This window comes from Prinia subflava, assembly GCF_021018805.1.
Source record: "Prinia subflava isolate CZ2003 ecotype Zambia chromosome W unlocalized genomic scaffold, Cam_Psub_1.2 scaffold_22_NEW, whole genome shotgun sequence".
NCBI lineage: Eukaryota > Metazoa > Chordata > Aves > Passeriformes > Cisticolidae > Prinia > Prinia subflava.
Genome location: NW_026960606.1, coordinates 466000 through 480921, shown reverse-complemented (window position 1 = coordinate 480921; position 14922 = coordinate 466000). Strand labels below are relative to the sequence as shown.

The following is a 14922-nucleotide window of genomic DNA, read 5'->3' as shown; positions in this document are numbered from 1 at the left end:
TCCAAGTTTAAAAATCATACCAATTAAAACCTTTGATCTAGGAATGGGAGCACAACAGACAATATTTTGAAAGAACACTTTGTTTAAAATTAAATAATTTTAATGCAATTTTTTAATTTACAATTTTAACAAAGACCTTCCTTTTGCTAAGTTCAGTTTTTACATGTGCTCATATATTGGTAATTGTGCATTCACCAAAAAGATCCTTTCCTGCCTTTTTGAAAATCTAGCTTCTAGTTGTGTAATGTGGTCTCTAACTATGCTTTCAAAAAAGGGGAGAGACAAATAATTGTCTTTCCCAGACATTTCTTTCTGAAGACACCATAAATCAGATGGTTTTGAATAGCATTACTTTATTGTTATTGAAGTGTATATTCTATATGAATAAATTATTAAAGAATTGTCATATTTATTTCATATTTTCCCCCCCATATTTAAATAGCTCAATGGTGATTCGAGATTTAACCTTACGCAGTGCTGCTAGCTTTGGCTCTTTTCATCTGATCCGCTTGCTTTATGATGAGTACATGTTTTACTTAGTCGAACATCGTGTTGCTCAGGCAACAGGAGAAACACCTATCGCAGTTATGGGAGAGGTAAGATAATACACAAGACAATGGATTGGTGAATTTAGCAATAAATTCAGACATGCATCTTCAGGTTTGTTTAACATTTAAATGGACCTATGGGATATTTTTTAATAATATTTGTAATCTGTTGTAGATTGAGTTGCAAATACATTGGCATCTTCAAATTTGGGTTATATACATTCATGTTTCACACAAATGAAATGAAAGTAGCACAGAAGTACTTGCAGGATTGGAACATGGCATAATTTCATGCCTATATTTCAATGTATATAGTTTAAAATAAGCAGAGGAAAGTATAAATTCACAACCACTGTGTCTTATATGTGTTTATGGTATTTGCTATCTGAAGTTTTCCTCAGACCTCTTTTTTTCAGTAGTTCCCCTAACCATTAATTTTGTGTAAGTTGCTTAAGGAGTTATCATCAAGGAATTGTGCTTTCTAAAGTTCTAGAAAATGGATGTGAACATACAATTGATAGTTTACCAGACTGAGGCTTGATGTTGTTATACTTGATGATCATTATATCATGTTTAATCTGATAAGTTGTAAGTCACCTTGCATGACTTGATATATAATTTTTTCTTCAGGATATATTAAAAAGTATAATTAAATATAAAAATATGCACATTTACACAGATCAGAAGTCTTGGCTTAATTTGTAGTTTGATTGATCTGACATGTAAAAAAGAAATTACTTTCTGATTAGATACTTGAACTCTGCCGTTACATTTATAGCAAAATATTGCAGAAGTATAATATTGCTACATTCTTGTTTTCTTGACATAGTATATGTCAAAAGTAATGCTTGTGATGTACTGTGGTGACACGGCCAGTAAAATCCCAGCTAGCTCTGATTCCTGGCTGTGCCAAGGGCTGTTCCCAAATCTGCCAGCAGATTCAGGTAACGGTGCAGAACAAGGCTGTTCTTCTATGGCAAACAGGTGTTGCGGTGTCTAGACTTCAGAGCAAGGACTAGAGAAGACTCTTTTCCATATGGATCTCAGAGACCTTTATTCCCCAAGGGGGGTGACGATGAAAAAGAGCAGGAGGCAAAGCCCGCGCCAGCTTTTAAAACCGAGGGGTGGGGGTGTGGAACAAGCAGGTGATTGGTCCCAGGACAGATGGACAGGGGTTTTTCCATAACATAGGGCAGGGACAGGGGAAAGATGGACAGCTGACCGAAGCTTCTAGGTATAGGGCAGGGCTAGGAGAGGTAGACAGAGACAAAAAGGGGGACATGTCTGGACAGCACCTGACCCATTGAGCAGAGGGAAACAGGGAAGAACCATTGAGATACAGAACTCAAAACAGCTTAACAAAAACCCACCACCACACTGTGGGACTTCCTAGAATGTTTTGGTAAGCTTAAGAAAGATATTATCTTAGAGACAAAACATATAATCTAAAGTTTTGAGAGATGAAAGGGGAACAGGGAAGTTGTAAACATTCATTAAATGCATGGCTTCTTGTGTTTCTCTGCATTTACTGACTAGTTGAAATAAAATCGGAAAGACTAAGGCTAGTTTGACAAACACTTGAAGCCATTATGAACTGTCTTTGCAGCTGAGAAAAGCACTGTTTCATCCTCTCCCATTCCCTTAGATTTGTAGATTGATGCTGGCACAAGTACTCAGACAGTCCTGTGGTTAACTGGATCAGAGAATTAATCCCGTCCAAAATAATCCTTTTGTCTATTTTTATTGGGTTAGTTCTGTCAAGTGGTTCTTTGCATGGCCATGTGGAAGACTTAAGGTGAAAGGATGGGTGTGGGAACGTGAGGAGGGAGTATATGTGAGGGAACCTGGAAGGATAGGGCTACTTCTGCTCATGCTGGTTTAGTGTTCACTGACGTTTAATCTTTCTGTATTTCTGAAAAGGACTGAACCAGGTATGGTTAGAAATATATTTATTTAAATATTGTACTCCTTTTATTTGAAATTAACTCATCAAATTATGCTCTGCTGCTTCTCATTTAAGAGAAGGGTAAATGACTCACAAGGAAAGGGAGGAGAAAAGTTTGATTTTTCACTTGTCAGCAACTTTTCACTTTATTTTTTTAAGTAAACTAGTCAGCATGATATGCTGTAATAACCATCAACCCCATTTTCAGTGGTGCCATTTATTTACCCTATGTATATATAACTGCCTTTAGTGACACACCATTTCAGGGGAACTTTTAGGCAAGCTTTTGGTTAAAATATTGCATTCTAAAAATGGACACCAGTTTAATTTTCCAGCATTTTACACCAGAAATATGTCACTCAAAGCAACAAAGGCCTTGACATGTCACCCTAAATAATGCAAAAGCATATGCTTAAGTTTATATTCTATTGTTTTAATTGCTAATAATATTTTATTTTCTTTTCCCTAATATGAACACAAATAGAATGGAAAATGAACTGGTATACTATAGATGTGACTGCAGCCAAATGCATGCACTTTCATACTAGCCACAAGCCATGAGAGCATACTACTGGCTTTACCATAGATAATCTAGGGTCATGTTTGTGTCGGACTGTGTCCACACTTTTTGTTATTTATTTTGCAGTTTGGTGATTTAAATGTTATATCCCCTGGAAATATGGATAAAGGTAAGCGCTCTCAAATGTATAATTTTATACAGAACTAATGTCTCTGAGCAAAACAAGTTGTTTTTTTTTGAAAATATAGTTAAGCTGAATCTAAAGTGTCTTGGTTTGAAAGACAGGTATCTGCTAGGAAGTGGGCAGGACCTCCCTAGAGATAGAGAATTCAAATCGCCTCCCTCCAAATTATTCTAATTTAGAAAATTAAAGGGGCTTTCAGGCAGAGGTATGGGGATAGGAATAACAGTTCTTTACTAGTATATATGACAAAAGAAACAACAACAACTACAGCATTAGTAATAAACAGAACCAGGAACCTTGAGGGCTTTCTTTCACAAAAAGCCTGGGGCAGTTTGATCTCGGTGCCCCTTCAGGACTCCAAGAGGCCAAGCTGGAACGGTGGGTAGTCCTGGGCTCGTGGATGAGATCAGATACTCTGCGCTGGTTGCTGGAACGGCAGGGATTTCCCAGCAGGGCAGGGCAGTGCAGGGCTACAGAGTAGCAGGAAAGCCTCAAAGCTCCAAAAAAGCAGCAGCGGTGGGGGGAGGGCTGGAGAAAGCGAGCTCAGGATTCCTGGGTACACGAGCAGATGACGGCGGATTTCCCAGGACGAGACGGAGTGATGGCTGTGAACTCTTCCTGCAGCGAGTGGCAGCCTGGCCATCCTCCCCGATGCTGAGAGCAAGAGAGAACAACTGCCCCCCCAGCTCTGTCTTTTACCTTTCCCAAAGCTCGCTTTATCTCCCCTCTCTGAAGGAAGCTCACGGAGACCCAAAACAATAGGTGTAGCCTTGTGCTGCCATCTCCTTTGACCACTTTGTTTTGCTGAAGCACTGCAGTTAAGTTTTCTAGCAACTTATGGAAAAAATTTCTGTAAGTGAAAAAGAAGCAAATCTAACCCCCAACATAAAGCTACATCATAATTCAAATTATGTGAATATTACTATTATATGGGTACAATATGCTATACATGATATATAGTATATAATAATGACTAGAATACTCTAGGGCCTTAATAGTTAATTTTTTTAAAATGTCCATTATTTACACAAGAAATTTTCAAAATTTAATTGTATATTCTGATGAGAGCTGAAGGGAATGGACATCTGGAAAAAAGAAGATATGACTGCTACATTTACCTGTGTTTTCATATTTCATGTTATTTACAAAATAAAGGCCTCTGTATTCAGATTTTTTCTCTTTGTGCTATTTTTTCTTTTCTTTTTTCTTTTTTGTATTTGCAGATGAGGGCAGTGAAGTTGAAAGTGAAATAGAAGAGTCGGATGAAAATGGAGAGCCACGAGCCAAGAGGGAGAAAACAGACTTAAACCAAGCATTTCAGGTGGGCTGCTTGCAGCAGCCAGTGCTTGAGAGTAGAATAGAGCCGAGCCTCCTGAACCCAATTCATAATGAGCACATTGTTACAAATACTCAGACTATCAGACAATGTAGTGCTACTGGAAATACATATACTGAAGTCTAATATTGAAGTGCCCCCCAACTGCATTGGCCTTGTTGATGCTAGACTTAATGGGAGAGGTTGGAGAACAGATCTGAAAGTTGTCTTATCAAATTTTAGCTGTGCTGAACATTACCTTTTACTGGAGTTGTAAAATAAAATGGGTGTATGCATTTTGCCAGATGTTTAAAAAAAATTTGTAAGCAAAATCATTTTACATTGGTTATTCAATATTGAGTTTTCATAGTTTCAAGTGTCAATGAAGATTTTTGTCAAGCTTTTAATATTAATGCTTTTGTCCTCTTAAAATTAAAATCACTTATTTTTTTCATAGTTTAAATATATTTTAATGTTAATTATTTGCCACAATGATTTCATATGCATCCATTTTTAATTAGATGCAAATTATTAAAAGAAATTCTTTGACATACTGGATTCATACTCATTTGACAGTAGATGCATCAAATTTGTTATAAAAGGTGTTTTTCATTGAACAGCACTAGAAGACACTATTTTCATGAAATTGTGAGCATTCAGGGGGTATTTTTATCATAATGTTGGAGGGTTGGGAAGATCTGTTTTCTTTCTGTAAGGAAGAAGTGTTTTCACTGCATTTACAAATGCACAATAAGTGATAGAATTGTAACAATGGGGTAATGTGTACACTGTAGGGACACCTAATTATCTGATCACATGTGAATAATACAAGCTTCCTTTAAAATCAACAGCTCTGGATTATATTTGCATGCCAATTCCTCTGTCTTTGGAGACTACTGATTCTATTTTGAGACCACTGCACAGATACGTCTGGTTGTCAAATGGTACTGTAGTTAATAGAAACTAAACCACAAAAGAAGTAACTTGATTTTTTTAAAGTGTACGTGCTACTTATGTTGAACTGGACATACAGGAAAACATTCCTTTTGGATGACTTTTTTCTATTCCAGTCCTTTTCCTACTAGTTTAACTTGCTGCTTTCATAAATAATAATTTATAAAATGTAAGAAATGTAGCAACCTGCATGATTTTCTTTTCAAAATGCATTTCCTGATTAATAAAGTAATTTAATTTTTCACAAAAACTTATTAAGGTAGTATAACTGGCACACCTCCCTTATACTTATTCCCAATTGCATAAAATTTGAATAGGTGGCTAGATGGATCATTGCTATTTAAGAATGTACATCAGGGATTGTTGTACCTCGGCTATTACATGGTGCCTTAAAGAGAACTGAAGCTAAGATTTAATATTTTTTGTTATTTTTAATAACTCTTAAAATTTATTCAACAAGGTGTGCCTGCCACTTTCAAATTTCCTAAGTATTAGGGGCAGGTTACATAGTCTTCAAAGAAATAAAGAGGGTTTTATTATTAAGTGATATTCATATCCCTCCAAAAATTGATACTAAAAATATTTTTTCTTGTTTCTAGCTGAATTTCACCTCATTACAAATAAAATTTGCTTGAGAACTTGAAAAGCAAAACTAGCTTTAATGCCAACTTCAAATGCTGTTAAAGTAAATGGACCATAGTCATAAGCATGGTTATATATTTTAAACTCTTGTCAGATTTTAATTTTAAAAAGTCAGACTAAATAAATAAGCAGGTACATAATGCAGCACATATTTTCAATTTGCATATGTGGTAGGATGTCAGTCTGATGCTAGGTTTTAATGATTATATTTTATAGTCATAGTTTATACAGTCCATATTAATTGACATTAAGCATCTCTGATTTTTTTCTGATTATTTTAAGCACTTTCATTATTTTTAAAGCAGACAAATTTGCTAGGCTAAAATATTGAAAATAATTAAATAAATAAAAGCCAAAAAGTGAAGGAAAAAATAACAAAAGCAATTTTATAGAAAGGACTGCATTAAAAATGGAGTCTCTTGTTTTATCTAGTGTGACTGTGGACTGATATTTTTCTAAGACGTATATACCAAATGGGTGAACAGCATGTGACATGAACAGTGTATTTTTAGCAAAGAAATTTGTTGCTAGGGCTTTCAGATGTTCTAAGAATGGTTATAGATCAACTAAGATGGCTTAATACTTTTTGGGGTACAAAATTATTTGTAAATTTCCTAGCAGAATTTGGAGGCCAACCCATACTGCTCCATTCTATGTAGACGCAATTCCTACTTAGGTCTGTAGATGTTTTTTGTCTCAACAAAAAATGTAAATGAGGTTTGTATTAATTTCTCTCTAAATTCATCTGTGCACTGAATCCTCATAGGTTGTGTTATCCCAAATATCACTGCATCCTGGGTTTTTTTCGCTTAAAAATCAGCACCTTTCCCCAAAAATCCTAAAAACTAACCTATGATAAATATTTATTCCCTTTTATTTTGCATTATAATGTTTTAAAAAATAAAATATAGTTGAATACTTAGCATTTTTCATTCTTAACGCAGAGTGCCCTATGCTGTACTGATGGTCAGTATTGCCTGGTTTCAAATTTTGTGTAGACAAACTTTAAATTTTTTTTATTGGTAGAATGTTTGATTTGTTGTTGCTGAAAGAAAACTATGGTTGTAACATGTAGATCTAGATTGCTAAGAAGAGGTGGGACTTGAACATCTTTTGAACAGTTAACCACTTCATGTAGTGCAAAAAGAAAACAAAATATATGCATACAAAGATAGAATGCATATCATGGATTATAACAGCTATCAAAATAAATGTTAATTATTCCTGATTCAGATAACTGAATGAAGTTTGTATTTCTATGCTTATCAACTGATTATTCTCTCAATTTTTTAAGTAATATTTTCCCACTTTAACAATTATTTGAAAGAATTAAGTTGTTGTAAGCTGTTGTGCTTTACTTTTAAATTTACTGCAATTTAGATCTAACATACACACATGAAACAATTTAAACACTTCTGATATTTCTTAATAGATGTGTATTGTTAATGATTTGAGCACAGAAATATGGATCCCTCAGTCCAAACTATGTAGTGTGCAGCATGTGGCTGAATTGCCACTCTGAAGCCTGCTTAACTCTTTTAGAGCTCTAAAGAGCTGTACCAAGCATCTACTGACTAGACACTACAAGATAAGTGTTCATATCATTTGTGGATTTTTACCCAATCTTGATGTGAAATTTAAAAAAATAATTTAGAGTTGCTTCCCCCATTAGTACATATTACTTAGTAAACACCGTGGCAGAATGGGTATTGTTGAATTTCTTCTTCAAAACATGGGGCCCAATTTTCACAAGTTGTATACTTATGAAAAGTTTTTGTTACATTTTCATATTTCTCATTGTAAATCAGTTTTTAAAAAAGCCCCCTCTTTTCAGTTATCTGCTTCTGTGTTTTATTATTATACTGGAGCATGCTTGGTGCATCTTTTTTTTTTTTTTAATGTTCCATTTAAAAAATTTGGATAATATCCTTTAAATTGTTTACTTGCAAAATTATGACGTACAGCATTTTTGCCTTTAGTTCACAAATGCGCTAAATGTTGTGCTAGTGTACTGTCACTGAGGAATGTATAGCTTTATAAAACATTTCAATTCAAACGGAAGCATTTTTAAATGTCTGAAATACTGCTTCTGTTAAAAATATTTTCCACGAGGGAAGACCTGACCTGATATATTTGTGGTTCTCACCAAATGATATCAGCATTGTTTAGAAAAAAATTTATATTAGTTAGCACTACATTGCAATCTAGCTTACTTTATAGAAGGGTTTTACAAAGTTAAATAACCTTTTATAGTCATGAAAAAATGGTAGAAAAGCGACTTTTAAAATAATGTAAGTATTTTTGGTACTTTGTCACAGTTATTTCAGAGTTTAAAACATTAATTTGATAGATCATTATAGATTTCTGAAAATTACATCCTTGTCTGTAGAAAAGGAAAACTATCATGTCTGTGGTTTAAAAATAGGTCAATGACTGGCATTCTAGTAACTTTTCTACTTTGGTGATGAAAAAAAATAAAATACAGGAATAGAAAAATAAATACAAAGTACTTAGTTTTAGCCTTAGAAAATTAATTTAATGTAATGCCTTGCATTAACCCTTTGAGCATTGTGAGGATACACTTTTTAGGTAATTAGACTACTGAAAATATTCTACATATTTAAATAACTGAATGCCCTGCAGAATTTAAAAAAAAAATTCTAAATTAAATATTTGCATGCTAGACAGAAATGTTTTTGTTTCAAAAGGCTTAAAAGATTTAAGTGAAATTATTCACTGCCACCAATATCTGCTGTATGGTGCAAAACTATTTCTGCTATTTTCTTTTCATAATTGCATAAATATCTGAAGAAATAAAATATTTGACTCTACAGTCATAGGTTGTTTAAGATGCCTTTACAATATGGAGGTTTAGAAAAAATATTTGTACTCTTTTGGAAATATCTTTAGGGTAATATTAAAAATACTTTAATACTGTAAGTTAAAATATTTCCAAACAAAACCAAAACTGCTTAATTAACCAGAAAATGAATTTTACAGAATCCTTGGTATGTTTGCAATCAAATTTTCTGCAGTCTATCAGACAAATAGACAAAAAGGACATTGTATTTATATTACTTTTAACATTCAGTTACTGTGATATGAACTAATGAAAAGACAGTGGTACTAGATTCAGCTTCCTCTACAGGGATGCAGTTTGGATGACTTATTGAATGTCAGAATTTAGAAAGAAAACCAAACCCTAGAAATTGCACCTGCCTTCTGATGTGTTGAAAAGTCTTTTGTTCTTACAAGTAGTACTCACCAGAACAAGGGAACAAGTTGAGAAGTGAGTAGAGAGCTGTTGAAAATTATAGATAGAGATATCACCTTACTTAGCTTTTCTATTGGTTGATTGCAGAAGCAATCAACAACTATAGGTCCAATTTAATTTTATTCAAATCTAGCTGAGGGAAAAAAAGTCTCATTACACTTAGTGGAATTATATCACTTAATACAGTGCAAGTAAGTTGTAAAGATTTCAGTAAGTTAATGCAAATTCATGCATAATTAGAATGCAACACGCAAAGGGGTTTTATAAAACAATATGTTATTCATAAGTTATTGTAAATGCTCCCCAGTTTGCCTGCCTTGAACATTGCTGCTAGTGATTTCAAATGCGAGCAGACCTAACTTTAATTTACCCATTTTACTTAAGAAATAGTAAAAGCCACTTACAAAGTGACTACCTAGTTTTTGTTGGAGGAAAATATACCTCAGTTTGATCATTTAAACTTTTGTGGCTTATTCTGATTTTTTTTTTCTTTTAGAAAAGAAACTCAATAATTAAAATGTTGGGACTGGAAGCCCTAAGTAATTAAAGTTTTGTAAAAATTGTTCTTGTAAATTGATCTGTAAGCCTGAAACTCACTATAGAGAAAAAAGTCATAACAAGACTATGAGCATCAAAATGACCCTCACTTAAATCAGAATCAGGGAAATGCTCTTATGTTCTTAAGTGCTTCCTTGATCATGGTGCAAATGTCTTCAAGAATTTTCAGCACTGGGTGAACTTTAAAATAATAAATATTTGAAAAGAATTAAGACTGTAGAGGGACGACCTCCTTTGATCTGGGTTCACCAGGGATATAATATAGCCATTATCTTTTGACTCGCTGATAACAAGAGGGTCTTTTTCTTTTAGGTTTTTTTTTTGCTCTAAGAATACTAAAGGGTTCTCAAATACATTGTTAATTGTTTTGTATTTAAACATTAAATATCATATTGAAGTAATCCAATAAAGCAATTTAAATGTAAAAAAATGTAATCATGTACCAAAGCAAGTTTCTCATCCTCACTGAAAATTTGAATTTACAGTAATAACCAATGAGGCTATTGAATAAACTTTGAGTGCCTTTCAAACACTTGGGAAATTTTGCCTCAGGTGGTAAACTGCAATTAGGTTAATTCCAGAACTTGCCAATCAATAATTCTGTCGTCACTCAGGGCTTTCTTAGCTTCTGGAAAATTTACTTGGTTCCATTTATTTTCTACTGTATTTTTTTAAGGTGCCATAATTTAAATTTCATTTAGTAAGTGGCAGTTTACATTATTCAGTACCACAGGCACAGAAATGTAATAACACTAGAAGAAATTGAACTTTTGTTTTCCTATTTACTGCATACATTATGTAAATTAAGAAAGGAACTTTTTTGTAGAATGTGCATGTGACAATGTCGTTTTGCAGTTTTTTAATTTGTTGAACACACTTTAATTATTTAAGGAAAACCTCTTTACAGAATAATTTGATAGGTTTTTTTTGTATAATGTGCTTGATTTTGTAAATATGTATTTCCTGATGTGATTTTTTTTTTTTTGTGAGAAATGCTAAATCTTTTAGTATATCATGTCCTCTCAAAATTGGAAGGAGCTAAATAATAGTTTGTGGGCAATTTGCATTGTGTACTGTACAATAACTAGGAAACTTTTATAATTATAAAAATATATATTAACTTTTAGTGTGTTGTTTTTAAAAATAATGACTGGAACATGCTAAAGACAGTAGGATTTTTCTGAATATTTCAGACATGAACTCAGGCTAGTTTTCTTGTGGTTTTCAAAATAAATTTGTGTCTTGTATTCCGAAATAAATAAATTTGTTTTCTTGTTACAAACATTTGACATTTGAATTGTCTTGAAGTTTCTATAATTAAATACTTTAGATTACAATACTAATGAATTTGGAAGAAAAATTATTTTAACTTTATTTAAATCATAAATGGAAGTTTAGTTCAACCTGCCCGCAGTGCTATAATATAGTTCCCATAGCATACAATATGGCAGAAATGGTGGAAATTCAGGGATGCACGTTATTGTAAGAAGACAACAGAATATGATGGATTGCACATGAAAATGTCATTTTTACTACTTCTGCAAGGTGATTTTTCTGCAGTGTTGATATTACCAAGTAAGTCACATTCTATATCAAGTTATTTTAAATGTATTTGTAATGGTTTCACTTCACTAATTTTGGTTTCCCGGCCAACGCACCATTTGTGTAATGGTTTGAATGTTTAGTAGAATCATTTACTCTTTTTCTTACTGTGGTATATAATTAGGAGAAAAGCAAAGCAGACTCAGACTTTAAGGGTATAAAGACAGATTTATTAACAAACACTAAAAGAAGAGAATGAAAATCAAAATGAAACTTTCCAAAACACTTCCCCCTCCCCCACCAGCTTCTACTCTTTCTCACAGACAATGTATGAAGACAAAACTTGGAACTCAAGGTCAGTACCACTTATGAAATAGTCTTTCATCAGTCCTTTTAGAGAGAGAAGTCTCTCCTGATATTTTGTGGTAACATTCCACAAGAAAAAACAGTCTGCTTGTGGCTTTTAACTTTCATAAAAGCAGCCGCCTGGGGGAAAAATATGCAGTTGTGAACCTCCCATTTTGGGCCTGGCATTGGTCAGAATTTAGACTTCAGGCTCTGCCAGTGTCTGCGTGAAAGGCAAGTGAGCAACTTTCTCATGTTAGCCTGAGAAATCTTAAGGAAGATTTCAAACAAACCTTGGGAAGTGAGAAACCATTCACAGGTGGTGTTTTTTCCAACATGTTTACTGGAAAAAGATGTTTACAAAAGGGTGTAGACGCTGAATAACCAATCATGTCCTTTGTACCAAACTACTCTATAAAAGTAGCATTTAGAAGAATAAAGTTTGCTCTCATCTTTACCATCATGGAGAGTCATGTTGTTATTCCTGTGCCATCTGAAAATCATAACAACATCCCATATCACGTAGCCTTTCCCATGGCTACATATGGGCCATGGACTTATGTATACTGGGGTATCATTTTAAAAATGAACAATTCAAATGCAAAGGATATTCTTTATCTCATGGAAGAGAGATCTGTTTTCAATTCTTCACTGGCCAAGAGGGCTTCTTATCTCATCTTTCTCTGTTCAAACATCTCATAGGATCACAGGATCACAGCTACTAATTCGACATTCACACAGTCAATTACAGATACCTTTGCTCAAATCCACAAATCTGAACAATCATTTCCCCAGTTCATATTTTCCACGTATTAAAGGGATATTCTAACATATTACAGTCTGTTACCACAGCTCACAGAAGACTTCCAGCCTAAAATACCAAGGCATTTTCTCATCTCTTCCATGATACTAAAAAAGAAAACAAAGAAAAATAAATCTTGACTACAATGTGGTGCTCTTAACAGTTTGTTCTGAACAATTTTAATAATAGAACTGTTTTCCTAAGGAAATACAATGCACCCAAAATCTGAAGCTGTCTTCACTACTAGAGTTTAAGGCATACTCAGACATACTTTCACAGATTTAGCTGGAGTGGTGTTTAACAAAATGTTGCCCCAAACTGTTCTCTCTTTCCAGCTGGAAGTTGCTGTTCCCCACGGTGAGTGTGAACTGAGTACACATGATCCAAATATCATCTTTGTTCCACAGCTTGGGAAGTCCTTAAAGCTTCCCAAGGTGTTGTAGTAGTTCAGTTAGAGGAACAAGAAAACAAGTGGATGATTGTAGGGAGATACACGAGACGGCTGGGATGTAGACCAGATATCTCTGGAAACAAGGCAGCTCTGTAAACACGTGGTTTATTGCATAAGGCATGGGTGAAAGGGCACTGCTTAGAGTTGCTAGGCACAGCTAGAAGCAGGTCAAGAAAGAGAGAGAGGGAGAGAGAGTGCAAAAGAGAGAAAGAAAGAAAGAGGCAGAAGTTCTTGTTACAATACAATAAGTCTCTTTCTGTGTTGAATATTCTGATTTACACTAACCAAGCCAGTGCAAGATACAAATCTTACAGCATTTACATACAGCGTATAGGATTACCATTCCACCTTTGGCAAGCAGGAGGGTCTTGCTTAATCAAGGGGGATTGCCTCTAGCTAGCCACACCATTGTTCAGTAGCTGATGGCTCGGTATCTCACACCTCGAGGCTTGCCTTCATTTTCATGTCGCTTGTAGGTTTTATATTCTCAAGATCTAAGCAGTCATATTTATAAGGCTTTCCTGTTCCATCTTCTCCAACAGATGATGATGGGCATTTATTGAATTATTGAATGATATAGGTTGAAAGACACATTTGGAGGACTCTAGTCACAGAATCACAGAATCACACGGTTGGAAGAGACCTTTAAGATCATCAAGTCCAACCCATGCCCTAACACCTCAACTAAACCATGGCACTGAGTGCCAGATCCAATCTTTTTTTAAACACATCCAGGGATGGTGACTCCACCACCTCCCTGGGCAGACAATTCCAGTACTTTATCACCCTTTCCATACAAAACTTTTTCCTAATATCCAACCTAAATTTCCCTTGGTGCAGCTTAAGACTGTGTCTTCTTGTTCTGTCAGTTGCTGCTTGGAAAAAGAGACCAACCCCCATGTTGGGGGTTAGATTTGTTTTTTTCTTCTCACAGAATTTTTTCCCATAAGTTTCCAAGAGGCCTTGATGACTACTTAGTCAGAACAAAAAGGAGTACTTGACGGACATGGCAGCACAAGGCTACACCTACTGTTTTTTGAGTCCCTGGGAGTGTCCCTCAGAGGGGAGAGATGATGAGCTTTGGGAAAGGCAAAAAGACAGATCTGGAGGAGAGGAGCTCACTCTTGCTCTCAGCGCCGAGGAGGACGGTCAGGCTGCCCCTGCTACAGGAAGAGTTCGCGGCCCTCACTCTGCCTCTGTCTCGTCCTGGGAAATCTATCGTCATCTGCTCCTGTTCCCGGGAATCCTGAGCTCGCTTTCTCCAGCCCTCCCCCCACCGCTGCTGCTTCTTCGGAGCTTTGAGGTTCCCCTGCTACTCTGTAGCCCTGCACTGCCCAGACCTGCCGGGACACCCCTGCCGCTTCAGCTGCCAGCACAGAGCTCCTCATCTCATCTACCGGCCCGGGACTTTCCTCCCTTCCAGCTCGGCCTCTCGAAGTCCCGCAGGGGCACCGAGATCAAACTGTCTCGGGCTTTCTGTGAAAAGCCCTCAAGGTTCTTGGTTCTGTTTATTATTGATGCTGTAGTTGTTGTTTGTTTGTTGTTTTGTCATATATACTAGTAAAGAACTGTTATTCCTATCCCCATAGCTCTGTCTGAAAGCTCCTTTAATTTTTTTTTAATTAGAATAGTTTGGAGGGAGGGGATTTGCTCCACCTCTAGAGAGGTCCTGCCCCCTTCCTAGCAGATATCTGTCTTTCAAACCAAGACACCCCACCTTACTCCAACCACCTTTCAGGTAGTCCAATCCACCTCCTTCCTGAGCATGGCCTCTATTTGTTTTTGACATCTTTATGGGGAAAAAGCTTCCTAATATCTAAGTGGAATTTCCCATGTTTCAGC

At 35.4% G+C, this 14922-nt stretch overlaps 1 protein-coding gene across 7 annotated transcripts in view; it reads left to right on the top strand.

Annotated features, from left to right (window-relative positions):
* The window catches only part of LOC134564858 (transcription factor RFX3-like), a 200054-nt gene extending 185395 nt beyond the window's left edge, over positions 1-14659 (top strand). For 6 of the 7 annotated variants that reach the window (XM_063424112.1, XM_063424108.1, XM_063424109.1 and 3 more), the window contains 3 exons: positions 443-596; positions 3140-3182; positions 4421-14659. In XM_063424112.1, coding sequence (XP_063280182.1) covers positions 443-596; positions 3140-3182; positions 4421-4659 — 436 coding nt within the window. In that variant the 3' untranslated portion in view covers positions 4660-14659. The remainder of the gene's footprint in view (positions 1-442; positions 597-3139; positions 3183-4420) is intronic. The other variant, XM_063424110.1, reaches the window with a different exon arrangement.
* The last annotated feature ends 263 nt before the right edge of the window (positions 14660-14922 follow it).